Source organism: Haliaeetus albicilla, chromosome 5 (assembly GCF_947461875.1).
Source record: "Haliaeetus albicilla chromosome 5, bHalAlb1.1, whole genome shotgun sequence".
Taxonomy (NCBI): Eukaryota; Metazoa; Chordata; class Aves; order Accipitriformes; family Accipitridae; genus Haliaeetus; species Haliaeetus albicilla.
The window spans coordinates 35,458,379-35,481,242 of record NC_091487.1 but is presented as its reverse complement, the minus strand read 5'-3'; the positions used below and the strand labels follow the sequence as shown (position 1 = coordinate 35,481,242).

At 39.8% G+C, this 22,864-nt stretch overlaps 1 protein-coding gene across 3 annotated transcripts in view; it reads right to left on the bottom strand.

Moving 5' to 3' along the window:
• LOC104310712 (neuroendocrine protein 7B2) overlaps nucleotides 1–15,329 on the bottom strand; it is a 47,237-nt gene extending 31,908 nt beyond the window's left edge. Inside the window, exons 1-12 of one of the 3 annotated variants that reach the window (XM_069784102.1) lie at nucleotides 15,102–15,329; nucleotides 12,466–12,536; nucleotides 12,039–12,135; nucleotides 11,249–11,499; nucleotides 10,559–10,719; nucleotides 10,299–10,445; nucleotides 8,533–8,607; nucleotides 7,711–7,878; nucleotides 6,306–6,441; nucleotides 5,905–6,013; nucleotides 4,964–5,111; nucleotides 1,890–4,576 (exon numbers count right to left, since the gene is read on the bottom strand). In XM_069784102.1, the coding sequence (XP_069640203.1) occupies nucleotides 2,997–4,576; nucleotides 4,964–5,111; nucleotides 5,905–6,013; nucleotides 6,306–6,441; nucleotides 7,711–7,878; nucleotides 8,533–8,607; nucleotides 10,299–10,445; nucleotides 10,559–10,719; nucleotides 11,249–11,499; nucleotides 12,039–12,135; nucleotides 12,466–12,536; nucleotides 15,102–15,230 (3,072 nt within the window). In that variant the 5' untranslated portion in view covers nucleotides 15,231–15,329 and the 3' untranslated portion in view covers nucleotides 1,890–2,996. Of the gene's footprint in view, nucleotides 1–15; nucleotides 4,577–4,963; nucleotides 5,112–5,904; nucleotides 6,014–6,305; nucleotides 6,442–7,710; nucleotides 7,879–8,532; nucleotides 8,608–10,298; nucleotides 10,446–10,558; nucleotides 10,720–11,248; nucleotides 11,500–12,038; nucleotides 12,136–12,465; nucleotides 12,537–15,101 lie in introns of those variants that run through there. The other 2 variants (XM_069784103.1, XM_069784104.1) reach the window with 2 other exon arrangements.
• Nucleotides 15,330–22,864: the final 7,535 nt, after the last annotated feature.

Sequence of the window (22,864 nt, the reverse complement as noted above, 5' to 3'; positions counted from 1 at the left end):
CGGGGCCGCACTCACCTCCCGCTCCCGGCGCGGCTCTGCGGGTGCGGCGGCTCCGCGGCCGCGCATCCTCCGTGCGCAGCCGCGGCCCCTCGCCCCCCTTCTCCCCGCAGCCGCGGCCCGCCGGCTTCTCGGAGGTGCCTGCCGAGACCCTGCGCTTGCTGCGTGGATTTGGCCGGTTCAGAAGATGACACAAAGCTTGGGGGCGGCGAGGGGGGACGGTCAAGATCCCCCTTTTCAGCTAAACACAACAGTCTAAGAATAAAGTGAAGGATGCTGATGGCTTAACGGTTGCAGAAATGAGATATTACGTATTCCTAGGATTGTGTCCGTCTTCCTGCTGCGACTTCTCTCCCCAGAATAATACGATCAACCGTTTACTTACGGAATGATAGTATTACCTAGCTGCAGGTTTACAAGGTAACAACACGGCAACCGCCTCTAAGAGCTTGCAGGTAAAGGTCTCCCCATTAAACAAATTTATGTACCTCATCCATAGCCAAGGTTAACAAAAAGACAACTATAAAAGGATCTTGCTAAATTAAGTCTATCATTTAATAGCACTCGGCAAAACGGTAATTTCTAAAAGCTGTTTTATGTAACTTGTCTTCACTGCTACTGACATGAACGTGACATGTTCCATTTTAGGATATCTACAGAAAAGCTCTGAAATTATACCCCATAAACCACAACAGATCCAGGAACTGCACTTTCAAATGTAGATTACTCTCTTTTCGCTAGTCTAGTACATTATACATGTCTAACTTGCAGGATTGGGCATCTAGTGTTTCCAATCTTCCTCCAAAACACGATCAACTTTATGTAAATGGATGTGTGCCTAGACTGTTCTGTAGAACCCCTAAAAACAGAGCCTAGAACTTTCTTTGACAATCTTTCCAGGTGTTTAAGGGTTTGTCAGGCCCCTACCAAAATCTCCCTGTCTGACATTTAAGTCTACTGCTTCAAGACTGCCTTGCATCGATGATCAAAAATAGTTTACCGCTCCATCCACGACACATTGTCAAAGCTACCTTTAGTATTCAAAATATTTTGTACATATTAACAGGAAAAAAATCTCAAGTCTTGCTCTTTCAAACACAAATTGATGTGACTATTACAGGAGTCAGATCTCATTTTCTTCCTCATGACATTGCCTGTATCTCCTTTTGTCCTATTTCCACCTCCTACATCCTTGCATCAGCTACGACTGCTGGCAGTTCCTTTGCTGAGCCTTATTTACCTCAGTGAAATGGTACAAAACACGGTGCTCTCATGCCTACATTCAGCCTACTGAGGGATCTGCCAGCACCAGCTAAAGGCAGAGGGTAGGAGCACATCGCCCAGAGTAGGGAGAAGAGCTTCCTCTTTGGGTGGTGGTGACCTGCTAATGTTGGCTCCCTTATTTCATGAAACTGAAGCTTCTGCTACTTAACAGGATTGCTTGGTGCTACCACCAAGCACTCCTGTTAAGATCCACTAACAGCTCTTTCCCTAGTGTTAGAGCTTAACAATAATGTAGCAACAGAGTGAGGCAGCTCAGCTGGACTGATGGGGGCAGGAGGTTTCCACCAGACCACTGAGCTGAACCAATTCAGCTAGTGAGTTGGTGGGTTATGAGGAAGGGGACAGGGAACAGAAAGCAAGCGGAACTATTCCTTTCATTAACATATCACTCAATAAGTTTAGAAGCCTACTCCTGCTAAATTACGTTGCACCATGCCTTTTGCTAGTTGTGAGAATCACCAACATATATCAAAGATGAACAAAAAGGAGAGCCAGAACAGAATCATTCTGACACCGGTATTTTCAGACTTACTCATTTCTGATGTCCGCAGTCTGCATATGACAACATAATCTAAATTTCTAAGTCATTATAGAAGAACAGGCTCAGAAAAGGGACAAAAACAATGGTTTTATTAAAACCAAAAGTATCCAGTGCTTTCAGCTCTTACATTTTGCCAATAAGCAATTCGCACATACAGAAAGCTAATGAACAGTTTTAAGTATTTACTCTTAAATAATGCTACAACTGATGACAGACAAACAGTTTTGATTCCAAAAGATGTAAACATTTGCTTGTGCAAATCAACTTTTAACACACTATGGCTTCTTACATTCGTCTCTTGCAACATTATCAGCATCTAAAACCTGCTTCTGCACATGTAATTAACACTATTCTGTTGCTCTAAAAATAAGTTAAAACCCTCCTTTCATATTAAGATAAAACATTTTACTGCTCACAACTGAAAATACTTGGTACCTACTGCAGAAGACATTGCTGCATGAAGTTTTAAGACTTTTCACTTCTTGAATAAACTGCACATTTATTTTCTATGTGTTCTAATAATTCTCCAGTGTGTGTGTACACATGTCAAAATAGAATTCATTTACCTACTCAACAAGGAAAATATGCTCCAAATTTACTCCAACATAAATCAAAACCATTGTCTCAAAAGAAGTAGAGCTGGTGTAGAGGTCCAACTTAAATATCAAAGTAACACTACAATACACTTAAAACTAAGAAGTAAATAAATTTAACTACCAATACTCAGCATCAAGACATTTTCTTTCAACATGTCTGTTAGTTTTGTTTAAAATGTCTGAGAATTGATTTTTTTCTTTAAAAAAAAAAAAACAACCAACCACCAACTTGGTACTTAGCCTAAATACTGCAAAAATTGTTTTGGGAGATGCAGCATGCTTTTAGAAGCTGAGATAATCAAATATGGGACCTAACACAAACATTTGTAAAAACTGGTTGGTTTTGTTTTAGAAGTCAAATTCACTTGGATGAACTGACTAGCATTTACAAGAGTTTCAGTAAATGAAGAAAACCTTGACATAAAACAAACTGTTATTTGTACAAGTCCATGACTCATACAGTTAAAAAATAAATCAAAGCCCACAAATAATTAGAGCTAAAAAAATAATCATACAAATTTCAATTTTCCAAAGGTTAACCAGGTTACAATAAGCCCATTTAGCCATCATATTTGATCTTACAAGTCTACTGGTTTTGCAGTTGGTAGCAGTTTCACTTTAGATATTGGATTCTTTGGAGAGCCTCTATAACGAATTCTTTCTTTTCCTGGAGCACTTCTTGTGATTGTAGATTTTTCTGGGGCAGCACCCGGAATATTTATATTTGCATTAACTTTTAAACTGGATTTTACTGTTTCATGATTGGTTAGATCTTCTAGAACAGACTTTGATGGATGAACAGTTGCTTTCTGTTCGTGGATTCCAGCAGTTCTGACAGAAACATCAGGCTTGTCTGATGGATTTAATGGCCTGCAACATGATTTAGATGTTAAGTCTAGCTGCTTACAAGATACAGAAACTTGGTTGTGTGTACTTTCACTTCCGAGTGGCAAAGCCATGGAATTCTTTGAGGGCTTTTCTGTGCCGGAGAATAGTGCAGAATCATAGCTCAAAGATTTAACAAGTGGTGAACCAACATCACTTGCTTTAAGCAGTTGAGAACTTACAGATCGTCTGTTAGCCTCCAATAAGGAATTCATTCTTCTTACAGACTGTCTAACAGGAGTACGTTGAAACTTAAGAGGTGGTTTAGTTTTGCTTGCAGAACTTTGATCATTTAATGAAAGCTTGTTAAACCACTGTATGTGGTCAGAAACCTTTCCATGGTCAGAAACACTTGATGTTTTAGTTAAAGTTTTATCAGAATTTTCAGCTTGCAAGGATAGGTTGCCTACCTCTTTTTGTGATTTAGGCAACTGCAAAGTAGGAAGCTGTCCTGCCACAGAAAGTTTAGCAGTATCTTCTTCCAGATTACAGCATTTTACCACACAGTTTTCAGCTGTTTGTGAGTGTGTTAATTTTATTTCCTCTTTTCTTCCAAATGAATCCAATTTGTTTAAGTTGTCTTTTGATGAACTGTTCTGAACTGTCAACTTGTCTTCCCTGGCTAGTACTTGAGGCACAGGAAGTTCTGTTCCTTTTTTTATAGCTGGTTTTGGGACATGAAGTTCAATCTCAATAGAAGATTTGAAGTTTCTTTTCTCCAAAACTTTAATTTCATCTTTTTTTGACTGCTGTTTATCAATAGCATAAGATTGATTAACTTGGTGCAACAGCTCCCTGGATTTTGTATTTGCTAGGTTTTCAGAAACTTCTTCAGCTAACAATTCTCTCTTTGGACTGAGACCTGTGAGACACAGAGTTTCATTTAATGTTTCACCTGCTACATCTGAGAAAGGAGGTTTTGTATCACCTATCAAATTGTGAAGATTACTTCCAGATGCAGAGAAGGCTTGCTTAACTTTCAGTAATGTTTCTGCAGTTGAATTACTTTCCTCTTCACAAAGCAAAAGTTCTAGGCTGTTGTCTTGTTTGCTTACAGTTGTGGATTTGAATTCATCTGGAACAACTGGTGGCTTTCCAAATATCAAAGAAGAACCGATTCCCGTTTCGGGGTGTCCCGGCGGAATTCCCTCATTCCTGCTGATCACCTGAGACTCTCTAACAGTAGGACTGCTCCATGACATTCGGTGAACTACTTTATCGTGACATTTTGGAGTTAGCAAGTTTTCTTCTGACTTGCTCACATTCTTTGAACCTTAAAATAAATATCACAGTGTTTAAGAATAAAATCTTGTGATTTTAATGATCATTACAGGCAAAATAACTTCTAAAAAAGCCTAATTATCAAAGCAGCACTGAATTTAAAGATTGCTCCCTCAAATTTCAGAAATGTGAAAAAAGGTTGTAATATTAAGAACTGAAATCCTGTATCTCATCTTGTTTAACTAACAAAAGAGAGCTACTAAAATACACTAGAAACACGACCCTGTCCTAAACCAATTCTTGTTCCCCAGGAGCCACTAACATTCAAGTAAGTAACTTTTGTCCTACTGGCTAGAAGCACTTTTAATCCAATCGCTTTTATATCTTTATGGATAAAGCAAAAGTTTTCCCCATCCAATATATTCTGTTAGATACTTACCTTTCTTAGGGAATTTTTCATTGACACATGGGCTGAAGAATGCATCTCGTTTTGCACATTCAGTTCTGCTTTCCAAACCTTGCTGACTTGCAAGACGCCTTCCAATATTTTCAGATCTATTACCAACTGCACATCCTGATACAATATTCTTGAACAAACAAAAGGTGATAATTACTTTCATATAAACTTGTAATTCAGAAACTGATTTACAGAGGAACCTCCAGGAAAAGACTATGCAAATCAGCCATGGCAGGCTTTTCTTGGCCATACTTCACCTTGCCTTGATTCTTTGTCAGTAGGGAACAACCCACCTACAGTAAGGTAGGCTTAACCACTCTCTGAACATAGTGATTCTGTGCATAGGCTCTGTAATATCAGAAATTCAGGAACTGTGAGACCTGCTGATCATGAGTGTGGTGAGTTGACCCCAGCTGGCAGGTAAGCTCCCATCCACCTGCTTGGTCACTCCCCCCACTCCCCAGCAGGATGAGGGAGAGAACTGGGAAGGCAAAAGAGGAGGGGGCTGGGGAACAACAAAAAAACCCAAACCCACAAGTGATGCAAAAGCCATCACTCACAACAAGTAGACCAATGCCCAGCCAGTCCCTGAGTAGTGGCTACTTTGCAAAAACTCCCCCATCCCAGTTTTACTGGTGAGCATGACATTATATGGGATGGAATAGCTCCTTGGTCAATTCAGGTCAGCTGTCCCAGCTGTCCCCTCCCGCAGCCTCTTGTCCCACCCCAGCTGAACCCAGTACAAGCTGATCAGTTACTGCTATGAAAATAAACCTAAGGTTTCTTGTACTTGATAGCAGGTCCAGCCATGCTGTGATCCCTCCATTACCAAATAAGTCCTTCCTGCTACTGAAAAGCAATGCCCAAAACTTAGGGTTCAAATTTGCAGAGTAACAAGACTGGGTTATAAGCAGAATACTTACTATTTCTCTGTTGCTTTTCCCCAAACCAAACTTCAAGCGTAACGACCTACGAACCATTTCTTTTCGGCTAATCTTTGGTGAAAAACAACCTGTCTTTCCTGATTCAGCCCTGGGAGGACAGAGGGGAAGAAGTGACACATAAAAAACGCTTTAGGAGGGCAATGAAAACATCCTGATGCTTATTTATGGTTATTTCCATTAGTTTTACTTCTTCTATCGGCTCCATTTTGCCACATTGGAAGATCTGGTGATTTTAAGATTACTATAAAAATGTGGTATGTTTTGAACACCAAAAAAAGATGATTTTTAAAGACAGACTGAGATTTTACACATCATTAGTCAAGGGGTCTAGACCTACCTTTCCCATTTATCTTTAGTTTCTGAGAGTTAAGGCGAATTACCTGTATAATTTTTTGCTTGCATGTCTTTTACTTCTTCTGTTCCCTGTACTAAACAGATGATTTTCACCACCGGCTGAAGGAGACAGCGAGGTTTGTGACGACTCAAGAGACACACAAGGGCTTGCGTCAAACTGAACTACAGGAACAAAATCATATTTACATGATCTTAAAATAGCCACTTTTTTTTCAGATAAAGATTTAACAGTTAATACAATAAAGAATAGGTTTTTAAACAGCACAGATTTGTTTGCTTATTTTGTGGAGTGCTGGCTTGAAATTACTTTGACTGCCATTTTTATTTAATATTAAATGAGGCTGTTGCTTGTAGCATCCATAGAAGCGGCTGGATTGCAATTAATTGCATGCTACTGATATCAATACCTCAGTTAAGTTTCCACACTGCTATCATCAGATCAGTTCCTCAAATTTAAGAGCTTAAGAAAAATTAGATTCAGTCTTAATATTATTTGCCGTGTGCTTTTTTTTTTTTTTTTTTTAAAACACACCTAGCCAGATCAGGTAAAGCAACAATAAATGAAAGAGATGCTATCCTACTACTAAACTGTTTCATGAAACAGATGCAGTACTACTATCTTTAGAAAATGTCATTGCTTTTGTTTGCTTATCCATAGAAACAAGAATTTCATGGTGAGCATGAAATGATTTAATAAACAAAAGCAAGAAGTTTTATACCACTCAATTGAGGTAAAAAAAAAAATTAATCTTCAGGGAAAACAAACATAGCCAATCTAGAAATTTGTTTTTACTCTAACTTCAGCTGGCAGCACATTAAAGAACCAAACAGAAATAAAATATGATTTGCAGAAGAGCCTGACATGTGGAAGCACTCTAGTAGAATGAAGTGATGTTAAAGCACTGTTAAACAAAAGTAAAACTTTTTCTGTAAAATTTTGAGATTATTTAGTATCTAGAGAAAACAAGAGGTGATTGGATTCAAGAAAGAACCTTTATAATAGCAACAATTACATTTCACATAGAGCTAAGACCAGCTATTTAAGTATTTAGGAGACAGAAGAAGGCTACAACTTTCAAAAGGTTGGAAGCATAGGCAGTCTTCATGGATTTGTGTGCTAAGACAGAAATGTGAGTATAACCTAGGTGATACAGAGGAACTGAAAAAGATAAAGGGGCATCAGGACTGCAGATCTGAGAGATTAATAAAACAGAAAACAAGAAACAGAATTTTGCTTTTGCTCAATCCATGTAACATGACAGTCACTGAAGAACATAAACAGACTACTTGCTAAGACAGGAAAGTAGTGCAAGGAACACTGTTAAGTGAAGATTATCCATGACTGCCTGACAAGAACAGAAGATTGTACATTTAAATTAAAAGCCACAAACAACCACTTCAAGCAGCAAGTTAAAAATGAAGGCACTGTACCTGATGCTGGTGTTGAGCTGCTGTTAAAAATGCTACTTGGTAACAATTCAAAAGCAAAACTATGCTTAAAAGATCGTCTCTTCTTGCTGGACAAGCCTTGAGAGCAATCAGTTGGAAGTTTACGCTTGGTACTTGGAGTAAGAACCACTGGAGTCACCGGTGGAAGGACTGAAATTCAGAAAACCAAATCTGCAATAACAGCTTAAAAGGTTGAGTTTACTAAAATATAAATAGTTGTTTTGTTTTTCCTTAAACTCGGAAAGAAAGTTGTAAAAGCTTAGCCAAAGTGCATGCATTTGAACAGGCAGGCAACACAATCAGTATAGCTCAGGGTTTGTTTTTTTTTTTATTTTGTTTTTTTCGCAAGTTAGAGTACCAGAAAGGAAAATCCAAACCCATACATTAATAAAATAATATAGGTATTAGGAGGAAAAACAATAAAGTATAGTCATCTTCTGTAAGTTTAAGAGACAGAGTACAAGTGAGAGAATTTCAGTCCTAGCAAATTTATTCCCAAGATCAAATGCTGCACTACTGCACTGAAGCCTTAGCATGCATTAGATAAAAAGCACAAGTTCAGTTGTGTAATCCTAGAACCGCACAGCCCGCTGCTGCAGTGATAGTAGCTGCTCCAAGAACTACAGTAAATGCAGTATCCTCAATAAATATGTAGCTATATTCAAAGTTTTAAACAATTTAAATGTAATCACTTATCTTCAACTAAGTTCTAGTTCTTCAGTTAAAAAAATTTGTGGAATATAGTTGACAAATCCAGAAGATACTGCGTGGGCTTTATTTAGTACAAATACACCAAATACCTACCGCTTCTGTCTTGTTGTGGTGTAGTGGAGGGTGTTCTGTTAGATTTAACTTTATTCAATGCTCCACTAACAATATCTGAAATGCAAGACACCAAGTAATCAAATTTAAATAGGAAGTTTGTCTTGCTCTATTTTCAACTCAAGTTTAACTTTTATTCTTTCAGAGAGAAATAAAACAAATCAGTTTAAATGGTTGTTTTATGTAAAGAAAACTGTAGTCCAGATCTTCTCACCAACATAGTTTTTGTTGCTTTCACAATAGCTGAAAAATTCTATTTAAAAAAAAAAATTCATGCACAGACAACAGAAGTTTCTTGTAGAAAATTCTACTGGTCATTATAAAATTATATGCCTTCTGATTGCTTTTAGGCAAATCTAGAAGGTGTCCATGAAGTCTTTCTCACAGAAAGTCTCACAGACTTTCTCACTTTACTGGACAGTCATCTTGAAGTTAAAAATTAGTTAGAGCTTTGAAGTTAGGCTCCAAATAGAAGTATGAAATTTCGCTCTTGCAAAGAAATAACGCACAACATTTCTGTTAACTATGTGGTTTTGGTTTAGGGTGTTGTCGGGGGTTTTTTTTTTTTTTTGTTTAAAAGGCAACAATTAAACCCAGCAGAGTATATGCATGAACCATGAACTTTTACTGTTTTTCCTGCTTTTAAAAAGTGTAAAATGGAAGTATTTTTATTAAGTGCTATTGCTACCTACAGTTGTATTTCCATGCGTTCATAGCAAAGCTTAGCAAACTACAAGCTTGCAGTACTTCTTTTATGGTGTGTGGTAGATATCAGGTAGTTTTTAAACACTCATCTTTGAAAACAGATGAAGTGTAGTAATACTATGTTTTACTACATCTGGAGAAAGAGTAGAAGCTGCCTACCTCCAGAACCTTTTCCACAGCATTAACAAATTCTAACTGCTTCTCCTCAAAATTTTAATATTCAAACACTTATCACTTTGCAACCCCAGGATGATCTCCCTTCTTCAGAGTGGAAAAAGTATATTGCACAAAAAAACCCCATGCCTTAGCTAAACATATACAATAAAGCCTTAATTTCAATTGCTGTCAGGTTTAATATTCCAGGTACATGAGCTAAATAAATACTCTTATTTTTATAGCAATACATACAAGATCAGTGTTACAGTGGATTTGAATCAAGTCAAGCATACATATTCCATAGTATTTCCTCAAAGAGAATGCAGAAGAACCGAGAATATACCATTTGATGGTCCATATTTGGCAAAACAAACTATTGAATAGCTGAACTGGAAAAAAACCCAAACCAGATCCATGATATAAGAGCACACAGTATCCCATAATATCCAATTCAGAGTTACACTTCAAACCACACATGCCTTTTTATATCCTTGCCTTCTCATGAACTGACTTAAAGTATGCAATATCTTTGAGTGACCAAGTATAATTTCAAAACTAGCCAAAAAAAAAATTTCTTTATCAGTGTTCTGCAACAGGATCTGAAGTTGACTCAACAAAAAGCTGGAACATTAATCTGGCTTCACAAATCCAAACACAAGCAAAATAGCTTCTTTGGTAGGCAACAGACACACTAGAACAAACTCAAAGTAAATATACAATAAAGTGATGCGATTACTGAAGTCTTACGTAGATTTCGCAAATCAAACCCAACGAATTTCACAGGCACCTATTCTGCTTGGGGAAGAAGCAAGTGCTTAGGATCAGCATACCTGAAGTCTCAAAATAATTCTATTTTAGTTGCCCAAACTTTCACACAACATACCTACCCCCAACACTTCGGTGCCTCCTCTTCTTACATTCACTGGGAGATTCATTTTCACTGTCTTCATGGCCCCACAGTGAGGGAGTAGATTGAAAGGCATCAACACCTAACATTGCAGGAATCTTTTCCAAGATAAATTCTGGTACTTGTCCTGAATTAGTTGAGAAATATATATATTTTTTAAAGTTATTTAAATAAGTTGAAAAGAAAAGCTGTATACAAGTATGTGCAACAAGACATTTTGATAAACATTTATCATCTTACCAATTTCTGCTGCATGGTCAATAAGTGTTTGCACAACAGCGGCTTGCAAACGAATTTTTTTTTCTGTACTGGCTGACATCTTTTCATTTTCATTCGAGTGCAAGAGGTTGGGAGCAAAAATCACTGCCAGATTACTGCTATCCATTCTGTTTTCATTGGATCTTAACAAGAAAAGGTTTTATTACACAAATTATTGGGACATAAGCAGTGGAGAGAAAAAAGACCAAATAATGCAGTTGGGGCGAAAAAAAAAACCCCAAACCAAAACCCACCAAAAATTGGAGTCATTCACTTGAGTGCTCACATGTTGAGATTAATGTGTAGACTTATGCACCCCAGGCTAGGTAACGGCATGACTATGTTATTGAAATCAAGAGGTCATAGACCCCTGACAGTTTTGGGGAATGCAAGGTATCAGATTCTGTTAATTTTATCAATCACTCCTTTTACTTTCCAAAGAAGAATGAGGAATACAGCTATGAAAGAATGGAACAAAGTCAAGTCTCCAGCAAAATAAGGTTTCATAAAGAAAACACTTTGAATTTATGAAAGAAAAGACCATGACTGAATTCTAGTGAATGACTGCAGATAAAGTTTAAAGTCACAAACCACTTAGTTACAGCGGTTGCCTGGAAAGAGAAGTCATTAAAGGAATTGGGAGCTGTTTACAAGTACTCCCTTCACACTGACCTTAGGGACACAGTTCTCAGAAAGCTGAAGAAGTATCTCAAAGCTTCAATTGTTCTGTCCGCCATCAAACACGACAGCAACATGGTAGCAGTTTTCTTCTCATTTCCTAGCTGCTGAGCTTTGAAAAGGCCTTCCTGCAGGTGAGGTGGAAGGATGGGTTCTGGCAGCTCTCTAAAGAACTGTTTAAGAAGCCCTGCAACATCACATGGCAGTGCAGCTGAGAGGCAGTTTTCACCTTGATCCAATTTACTCTGAAATTGTTCACAAGAAACATGATTTGAAGTCTTCAACATACCATCAGATTTCTAAGTTTAGGCATTAATCCTCTAGCCTGTATCAGAAAAGACTGTCACATCTTCCCCATTTTTAGTTTCAACCTTGCAATGTTTTACTTAACTACAGTACCTACAAAGAGACACAAACGATGTTGTCAGACCACATGTGTTAATATACGTTTCCCATGTACGCATCCTTCTGGAAGAACATTGCTAAACAAATATCCTCACAGTATCCAGGGTGCATAACTGCTAACAAGTTTGTTCAGTCACAAGTGTATTCTCACCATCTGAAAAGCTGAAAATTTTCCCAGAAAGGGGGCGGGGGGGGAGTGAAGTATGCCAGTTTCTGGAGCAGATTGCCTCTCATTTCTAAAACAGGTAATGTTACCAGTCTACTTCTAGTATTAAAACTTAAACATTACTGGAAAAGTCCAAAAACTGAAACATGCAGATGATAAAGTGAAATGCAGCTTATTAAAAAAAAAAAAAAAAAGAGAGGCTTTAGAGAATACCTTCAAAGCTTTTAAACGAACAAGAGATCCAGACTTTCTGAAGAGTCCCTCGGTATGAACGTGTTCTTCCAGATATTCACAAGTATCAACAAGAAAGCTGAGGAAAGAACAGTAACATACTTCTGACACTCAGAATAAAGCTTGTTTTTTCCAGAAAAACTATTTCATGATAAATAGATAAAACTTAATATATAGGATAGTTTTCCGCAATGACAAGAAGTATAAAGAAATACAACTGAATGATAGCTGTGGTGCTGAATTCCCCATCTAACTTCTGCATCCCTCCTTCCCCAACTGAAGCTATTCTTGTATTGCCCATAAGCTTTAGCAGGCCTGGAATAAATATGATGTTCCCTCTTCTGTCAAGAGTTCAGTACTATAAAAAGAGCAAAGTAAGCATAAATCTAAATATACAGTGTTAACTTACCTTGGAATATAACCGTATTCTGGCACAAGTGATTGCGGTAATGCATGAAAAGGTATTCCAAAGATTTTACCCTAAAATACAAAATTCAGTTAGTGTTATTCAAAAGTTGACAGGATTACCAGCAAAATATCACAGAAAAGCACATATTCCACAAAGTACAAACAGAAGGGTAGTTAAGACAAAAACCAAAGTCTTTCAGACAAAGAAGATAAGAGGTATTGTCAGGAAAAGCACTATCATCTCTAGATATCTGAGCCTATGCTGATTGTAGTTTCAGGTAACACCCTAGATTACTGTGAAAGAATAGAAAGGTTTTCTGCAGTATGTTTTGCACTTTTTATTTTACAAGGAGTCAGTTTTCCTGTAAGGCCCCCAAATCAGCAAGGATATTAAACAGACTGTTCTGGAATCTCACCTTACCTTTTCAAATCGACTAAATGCTATTATTCTTCTTAAAAATCAACACAACACATTTGAAATAACCTCTTTTTTTTTTTTAAAGTAATTTTTTCCTCACCTGAGGCACACAAGATTGCTGTTTCAGGGAGGATTAAACTCAACAGGACAGTCTAGAAAACTGTTCTGAACTCTCATATTTAGCATTTGTATTTAAAAACCTGTTATAACTCTATTGCCTTATAGCAGGAAATCAGAGTATCTGTTACATATTAGAAAAACAAGCAATTTCTTCAGTCATTACTACTGATGCTCACCTACAGCATTTTTTTAAAATCCGATGTTACTGCACAGTTGTTTCAGTTATAAAAGCCCACATTGCAACGTAACAACTTGTACATTTATCTCTTCGCCTCACCTCTTTTCTCTTTATATTTACAGAACATTCAAGCCAGCCCCTCCCCAACCAGAAGAGGACTGGGATCATGCTCAACTTATCAGAGATGAATGCAAACTCTTGGTCACGTATACCTGAAATTCAAAGTGCTGAGCACAATGGGAAAATAGTTAATCAATAACTAACCCATTAGGCCACCTTGGGCCTATCTGTCCTACAGAAAACAAACATAACATGCTAAGGAGAGAGAAGCAACACATTTGTCATTGTATTCCAGGTTGCTACTAAAAGCACACACAAAAAAATTAACTCCAAGATACAATGTTTTTCTGTATTTACAAGATTATGTAATAGAGCATTCCAGTGGCTTGTAATTCAACATTTAAAATTCATAACTGATATCCTCACTTTAATGGGTTTTGTTCGAAATATCAGTAGTTTAAGTTCTCAAAATAAAGTTATGTTTATTGCCTTACAATAGAAATAGAATCCCCCCTAGCAAAAGAAATGTTATTCTATACTTTTTCCTACCTTGCTCACTTATTTAAATATATGTTTTCTTCCTTGTATAAAATTTAAGCACTACAGACAGCTATATAGGCATCTTTTATTATGACATACACATATTATTCACAGTTCTTATTACCCTCCCTTCAAATGGGGAAAAAAGTCTAGAACCATATGCTTGATATTGGGAAGGGAGAAGAAACGAATTCTAACTTTACTTTTGCTCTCTCCCCCTCCAAACAACCCAACTCAAGCATGTGTTTTTGCAACTCCTTTGGCTTATATTGACCAAAGGTTACCGCAGCATTTTGCAATACCTTCTCAGCCTTACAGAAAGCTCATTCTGAGAGTGCTGAGTTCTGTGCCATATCAGTTGCAGAGGATCTTGTTTAGGACTTGGTGGTGGCCCATGCTTTATAAATTAGAGTCTACTAGAAGATCAGCGTTCTGAAGTGGACTTCGATGCTGTATAAACTGGCATTCATTAGGATACTTTAAAGAAGAGTCATGAGACAGAAAACACACTTTTTTCCTTCAACAAATTCAAAGTAGGTAATTAAGGTAACAGGACAGATTTCATTCCTCAGAGCACAGGCAAATCAAGACCAGATCTGTCTGTACCAAAACACCCATCGCCACGTCTTGTACTAAGAAACCACGCAAACAGAGCCCTTCGAACCAAAAATCCAAGGAATCAAGTAAAATAAAAGACACAATGCCTTTAGAAGCTACACAGTAGCTACGTATTCCAAGAAATAATACAATGACTAAGATTTAAATTCCGTAGTGAGTGACATGAAGCAGAGCGAAGCGTAAAAAGCTCTTGCATAGACCAGCGGCACGCATGCGCGTCAGAGGGAGCACCAACCGCATTAACAGGAAGGGGAACACATCCCATTCACCCTCTGGTCCGCCCTGCAACGCTCGGGCCCTAAACGGGCGGGGGGAATTCAGCGTCGCTAAACCGCTACCGCACTACATCACAGCACGGCTGTCCGGACCACCGTCTGGAGCCCCTCCTCGCTGAGGAAAGGGGGGGGGGGACACGACACACGACTTCCCCACTGCAGGGATCACGACGCTTCCCCACGAGGGGAGGTGATGCCCTGCCAGGGGCTGGCAGCAGCAACAACGGCGCTACGGCCACGTCAGCGATGCCGGACTGGGTGGCCACCCGGCCTCGCCGGGAACAGAGGACCGGCCCCCGCAGCGGCGGCGGCCCCCGCAGGGGCGACAGCCGCCGCGCTCCCCCGCGGCGGAGCCCAGCCCGGCCCGGCGAGGGGAGGGGAGGGGGTGCCCTCCCTGAGGGCCGCAGCGTTACCGCCCTCCCCCTTACCTCCGCGGCCGCCGCTCCCGGCTGCTTGGCCGCCGCCAGGCAGCCCCCGCTCTTCACTTTAATCCCGTAAGAGGCCCGGAGCTCCTCCAGCACCGCCAGCCGCATCAGCCGCCGCCTCTGCTCCGCCATCCCAGCGCCCGCCGCCTACCCCGACCTCTCGCCCCCCCGACCCCCGCAGCCGCCTCTCAGACCCCGCTCAGCGCCATCGCGACCGCCGGGCCCGACCCGGCCCCGCGCCGCTGGTTACCGCCTGGCTCAAACCCAGCGCCCTACCCCGCCCGCGCCTCTGATTGGGCCGCTTAGCCGTTCGAAATCAGGGCCCAGCCGCCCAACGGCCCGCCGGGGCTGCCCCGGCCGCGCCTGCTTCCCGCGCCGCCTCTCAGCCTGCCTCAGCTGGCACGGCCCCGCCCGCCGCCTTCAGGCGATCGCCCTGGCTACCTAAAGGCCCTCCGCCAGGCCGCCAGTCTGGGGTGCTATGGCGACCGCGGCAGGGCGGGCGCGGGGGGACGGTGTCTGCCGGGAGCGCCTGGGGCCGGTTGGCGTCGGCTGAGGGGCCGAGCGCTGCGGGGGGCTGCCCGGTCTCTGGGCAGGGGGAGACGGCGTGAGCCAGCAACAGGGGTAGAACAACAGGCGCAGCAAGCGGGAGTGTTCGCAAACACAAAACCCAACACCATTCCCTTCCCCTCACCGCCCCCCTCCCCAGCAAGCTTCAGGCCAATGCTAGCAAGTTTGGGGTTTGTTGGGTTGGTTACTTGAAAATAAATGTTTGTTGGTTGCTTTGAAAATAAATTTCAATTTGAAATAGTAAACCACCGCGGTTTTATGAATAAACTGAATTTTTCAAGGAGGAATGAATATGCAATGTCAGCCTTACTTGATTGTAATGGTGGTGTATGTTGGAGTAGAAGAAAGATTAAGGATCTTTGCATCTGCTGCAGTCAGTGATGTTACTTTCTCTTGCGTTAGCTTTGATCTGTGCAGATCCATCTAAGGTGATTCAACGTTTTCTGTGGACAAAACCACAATTTGCAATTTAAGTGGCAGTTAAACCATTAGCACCAGGTTTGTTTGTACTTTCTCAATTTAGGTTTGCTCACCTATTCCATGCTATCTTCTCATATACCTTTTCCAGGAGGGTCATTTGGGGGTTTGCACTATGTTGTTATAGGAAGAACTGCTGCTTTTTTTTTTTTTTTTACTTTCTACTCCGAAGGTAACTCCTCAAGTGTTAATAACAGTCAAATTAATGAAATGCAGTCTTAAATAAGCTTCCCAGCTTTTCCTTTATACATATCCTGGTACTAGTTCTAAAGTGAGTCTTACTTCACTGAGAGAAAGAGAATACCACAGAGCTTAGACACAGAATGATAATAACCACGTCATGGTGCTCTGAACACCTATGGACACAAAAGCTAGAGAATAAAACAAAAAGACAATAGCTAGAGTTTTTCCAAAAGTCATCAAAAGATAAACAGAAAAAAATCCTAGAAAGTTATGTGAAAGAAAGACCTAGCAGCAATAATAAATAGCAGATTAGACATAAATTTTCTTAAGTAGAACCCCAGGATTTTGATTATGGACATCAAAATCATGTCATTGAGCAAAAGTAATATTCCTCTAAATGTAGTTTTAGTGCAGCCTTACTGTAAGTATTATTATCTGTCCTGGCACTGAAATTACATGAAAATACAAAATTCCAAAACCTAAAATATCACTGATGAGAAAAGTAAAAGTAAAGAAATAAAATAAATAGGTATCATAGAATTTAGTTTAAGCAATCTCTATCAACTTAGTTTTCTGTAGTAATGGTGAATTACACAAGAGGGAGCTATGATCTGATAAATACATCAAACCTTTTCATGTCCGATATTTTCCATTCAGTATTCACATAAGAAAAATCACAATGGTAGCATGTGCTGTATTTTTTTCCCCCAAAAGCGATGGAGGTAATCTTTTAACATTTTGCAGAAGATATTTAAAGCCACAGTGTTATCTAGTAATTTTGTCAAAAATATTTGTTAAATATTTTAATATCCTTTGGGTGACTATTTTAACATATTTCTGCTTTATTTACAGGTAGAGACTGGAGCAGAAGAATCACTTTGCAAATAAGAACTAGGCACCTAATTTTGGAACCAGTTGTAGCATCCCAACTGAAATCTATTACACTCTTTCAAAATCAAATTAGAAAAAATAAACAGCTATTTGGCTCCCCCCCCCCCCCCCCGAATTGTCTAAGAATTGACATGCCAAGCTTCTGGCATTTTAACTAATTCTAATTTTGAGAGGCTATGGGTAAAATCCTGTCCTGAATGAAGTAAATGGCATAACTGTCTTTTATCATCAGGAGGGCCAGGCTTACACTCCTTTTTGCATCCAGCATGTAATACACAAATGTATTTGTACACACACACACACAGAGACATTCTTTTGCACTATCCATATATATGTGTATGTTTACATTTTGGGAGGAAAAAAAGCCACATGAGCACCTACATTTAATGTGGCATTCTGTGAATTTTGGAAGCTACTCCAGAAATGAGAGCTTTAAAAAAGAAGTCAAATGTTTACTAATTGTCTCATTTCAGCAATGACTCACAACACTCGGTGGTCAAACCAACCAGAAACTCAGCCAGAGGAAGCAGAAACAAGCTACTTCAACAAGCAGAGTAACATCATGAGGAGTACGGAAAACAGACCTTACTCGGAAGTACCCCTCCCTGAACAAACTCAGAATTTGGTGGAAAAGAGTGGAAGTATCCCACATTCTGGCAAGACAAGGGCTGGTTTTGCCTTACTTCTTCAACCAAACAAGCTGAGAGCACAAAGATCATAAAGGCAGATCATGAAAAAGAAAGATCATGAGGGCAGAAAGCCAGACTGTACCATCCAGGAGAAACTGTGAAAAGTAGCTGCACAAGGGACATTTATGCATTGATGTCCTCAGAGTCTGACTGACTACTAGTACAGTTTATTCTGAATATCCTTACTCATTCTTGTCTCTTCCTGGTTTTCTCTCTTAATGAGGAATTATTTACTCCAGTTCCCAGTTGTCATCTCTCTGTGCTGTTCAGCCTGCATTTACGTTAGTTATGTCCCTTTTCCATCTCCCAATCCCTCTGCTGCTTTGTCTTGTCTTCAGTAAACAATTTTGCCCAGGACTGAAAGTGTTGTGGGGGATCAGTCTCATGCAGTCGTGTCCCTACTTGCAACCATTCAGAATTATGTCAGAAGCAAAACAACCTGGATACTCTGAATACCTTCGACATTTAAGGGTAACTATATCCCCTACCTCTTAGACTAGCTTGATGAAAACTAATTACAGATCAAGAAGGTAGTAAAGAAGAGGATTTAAAGTGTATTTGAAGTAAGAAAATATGGTTAGAAAGAGTGTCTTCCAAACTGACATGCAACATGAATTTCCTCTGAACCATGGTTTGAGGATAGAATAATTCCATTTAACCCATGTTTCGTTTGGGTTACAAATTTGGTCTCAACTTACTACCTTGTCACTTCAGGTTTTTGAAGGGCTATTGCAGAAAATTAGATATGACAATCTTAAAACCTTAATATCAATTGTATAAATTGTTAACTCTATATCTGAGCTCACTCCATATACAGATTTTGTGGGGACAGATTATCAAAGCTAACTCATTCAAGTTTGAATATTCCACACTAAGAATCATTAGTATTTTGTCAGAAATATTCTAAAACTTGATTTTGTGAAAAGTAGTAATTGAATTTGTTTTTTACATTCACTAGTGCTGTAGTCAAATAAGTTTTTCTAATGAAATTTTGGGACAGCTCTTGGAGAACAGCAGTATACAGCATACCTTTCCTCCATTTACTCTGCAAGACCACATGTTTGAAGGAATGGAGGAATCACCATGTGAGGGAAAAGATACCTGCATCTCTAATTTACGTAGGTGAAACTTTGGAAAAGCCTGAAGATTTCATAGGCAGATTCTAGCATATATAATGCTAGTATCTTGAGTCAGTGACTGAACTTCCATGCTTATTGCACTGAGGAAGCATTTTACCTATTTTCCTTTGGGGCTGGAGAAAGTACTTCTGATACCTTCAGATGCTAATTAGAATAAATCAATCAACTGTGAGCAGGTTTCAAGTTCACCACATCATCTGAAACTCTGCTAGAAAATAAAGAATCAGAAAATGACTGAAAGTAACAACAAGATTTGTTGTTTGATTCTGTCTTGGAAACCAGCATGTGAAATTTAAAGAGTGCTTCTGATTCAAAGCGGCTTAGCTACTGATGATACCACACTGGTCAACTCAACTCAATGTAGACACTTTCTGTTGTAAGTGCTTGATGTTTTCAAGCATGGCTGAAGCTAAGAGTTTATACTTGACACTGTGCATGACATTTTACACTTATAATACATTTCATTTTATCTTAAACAACACTAGTAGGAAGACTGTTCTCTCCTTTCTGGTTTTCTCTCACTTCCAGTTCTTGTGCTTGAGTGGTTGAAAGGTCTGAAACCAGCAATTTACCTGGGATAGAATGATTTAATAACTAGATGTGCAATCTTCACCTGTGGTTTTCAACCCTAAAGCACAGAATTTAAAATAAAAGGTGTTAAGATACCTGTAACAAGGACAATGTTTTAAGCTGTTACTCAGTGCAGAATATTCTCCGGTAAAACCAAAACATTGATCTGTACATCAAGCTGCAAGATGTGCCTTTAAAATAAAAGCAGAGTTGAACAAGCCATCTAACAGACACAGACTTTCACATCTGCTGCTTAAACCACAGCTGACTTCATGAGTTACAATATAGATTGATACAGCCATAACATACTTAGAATAGGGATAAGATTTATATTTTATTGACAACATAGACAGTGGGACAGCTTAAGCAACATGTAAGCAAGGCAGAGCAACTGATGGTCTGCTCAAGGTGGAAATAATAAATGCAGACTAGTAACATTCACCTCAGTAGCTTGCAAATACTGCATTAGAAGTTAAAAGATATAATAAGCAATTGGTTTGCTTCCTACCTTAGTAGTAACATTAAAAAAAACCAGAGGTACCCGTAAAGAAAAGAGTCAAAATGGAAAGGCAGAAGTTGCATTCTCCAGTTTAAGTAAGGTTTATTTAACAGAAATCTGAAAGGTAAAACAAGGCTAAAGCTAACACAGAAGTTGATGATGCATATTTCCACCTTAATATACGTGTATGATAACTGGGAATCCGGGGGAGGACCCAAGTACCTAAATACATCCAAAAGCCCAGGAAAGATTTCCCAGAATTCAAGCCACTGTCCTGGAAAGCATGCTTTTGTTTAACAATACTAGAAAAAAAACTTAGACGTTTCAGTAGTTCTACGAATAGTAGCCTATAGTAGATAGAAAAAACATTCAGTGCTTTGTTGACGTCCTAGGCAATATTAATAATTCAGGATAAGTAGCTGCAGGGTGGATAATCTTTTACCCCCATTCAATTTTCCTAGAGTGCTCCATTTCTCAGCAAAGATACACATAGCAGTCTTTTGTTTCTGTTCAGAATAGCAATTCTATGTTTAGGTTTTTACATTCAAGATATACAAAGCAAAACCAGTTTGAAATCCTGGCATGACAGATTTATTTAATAACAATTTAAAACAGATTCTAACATTTGTCTTGGATGTTTTTTTGTTTGTTTGTTTTGGGTTTTATTTGTTTGTTTGTTTGGATTGTTGGTTTTTTTTGCAGGGGGAGGGCTGGGTGGGGTGCGGGAAGTGGGGTAGCTTTTATACCCAGTATTTTTATTTTAGACTTGAAAAAGAGCCAAAGTGCTTCAAGGCTTATCTGTTTTTTTCCCACCTATACCAGTTGGTCTTACAAGAGCTATTATCTACAAACCTGGTCTAGGGATATAAGTAGGATAATGACAGTTACCTTGCCACTGATGTATAGAAATGTGTTTGTTTGTTTATATCTTGCAGAGATACAAGTTTATTTGGAAATCTGGGTCTTAGCTGCTGCTGCACCGCTTCCCACATCAGCAAAGATTGCAGACTTCCTCAGCAAGTTCTCAAGGCATCTATTGCAAGTCTCCTTGTTCTCTAAATGCAGGGACAACAATAGCTTATTCAGTCTCAAGCAAGGTCTTAAGGACAGAGCAAAATGGTAATTACTTCCCTTTCAAAGGAGAAAAAAAAAAAGCAAAAAGGGAAGAAGGATGCAGTACCATAGATTTAATGCTGCTATCAGACAAAAAAAACCCAAACCATAATAGTTTCCTTTAACCAAGTCTGAATCAAGGGTCTGTAGTGGCACTCAGAAGAAAAAACATCTCTTCCTCTCACTTCTCACCCTCCATTTTCTTTTTAAATTCTACTTAATATGAGCTCTTTTTTTCAGCACATCCCTTTCATAAACTTCCTGGTAGGTAAAGGAGAAATTTATTTTTTTCATCAGCTGGCTCCCCCTAATATGTTGTGAATCCTAGAACTTAAGGGTAATACTCAGGTAATAGGAATTTTAATTTCCTTTTCTCAACTCTAGGTAAGTAGAGATTGCATTTAGAGGATTATGGAATGTTTCTGGCAGGATATTTTAATTTTGAAATAATAAATAGTTAATTCATTGAAGGGTCAGAAATTTTATATCCAAGGCAAAATCGGGGTTTTTAAAAACTCTCTGTGTCAAGAATTCAGTTTATTTGGGTAAACACTATTTTAGAATACAATTGCATGAAACTGACTTGAGCTGTAAGGGAAGCAGATGCTAGGCTCTATGAAGTTATTAATGGAGTTGAGTCACTGAACAATTCTGTCAGTATTTGCTATGTGGAGAAATGATTTCCCATCCGCTCTCAGCAAAGAGTGATGGGTTGTGTGTTTTTCTGCTTTTGCATAAGACTTTCAAGTGTCCTATGTCCGTTATATGTGCACCATAGCTCAAGAGATGTCTCTTCCCAGTTCCCACTTCAGTTAGAAAGGTACAGATGCATCGCCTAGTTAGCTTGAAAAATGAAGCAAAGGCAGTATGGTTTTGTGGTGGATTGACCCTGGCTGGACGCCAGGTGCCCACCAAAGCCGCTCTATCACTCCCCGCCTTAGCTTAGGACAGGGGAGAGAAAATATAATGAAAAGGCTCGTGAGTCGAGATAAGGACAGGGAGAGATCACTCAGCAATTACCGTCACGGGCAAAACAGACTCGACCTGGGGAAATTAGTTTAATTTATTTCCAATCAAATCAGAGTAGGGTAATAAGCAATAAAACAAAATCTTAAAACACATTCCCGCCACCCCTCCCTTCTTCCAGGGCTTAACTTTACTCCCGATCTTCTCTACCTCCTCCCCCCCAGCAGCACATGGGGACGGGGAATGGGGGTTGTGGTCAGTTCATCACACATTGTCTCTGCTGCTCCTTCCTCCTCAGGGGCAGGACTCCTCACTCTTCCCGTGCTCCAGCGTGGGTCCCTTCCACAGGCTGCAGTCCTTCAGGCACAGACTGCTCTAGCATAGGTCCCCCACGGGTCACAAGTCCTGCCAGAAAACCTGCTCCAGCTCCTGCTCCAGCATGGGCTCCTCTCTCCATGGGGCCACGGGTCCTGCCAGGAGCCTGCTCCAGCGCGGGCTTCCCACAGGGTCACAGCCTCCTTTGGGTGCACCCACCTGCTCTGGCGTGGGGTCCACCCCAGGCTGCAGGTGGATATCTGCTCCACCGTGGACCTCCCTGGGCTGCAGGGGGACAGCCTGCCTCACCATGGTCTTCCCCACGGGCTGCAGGGGAACCTCTGCTCTGGTGCCTGG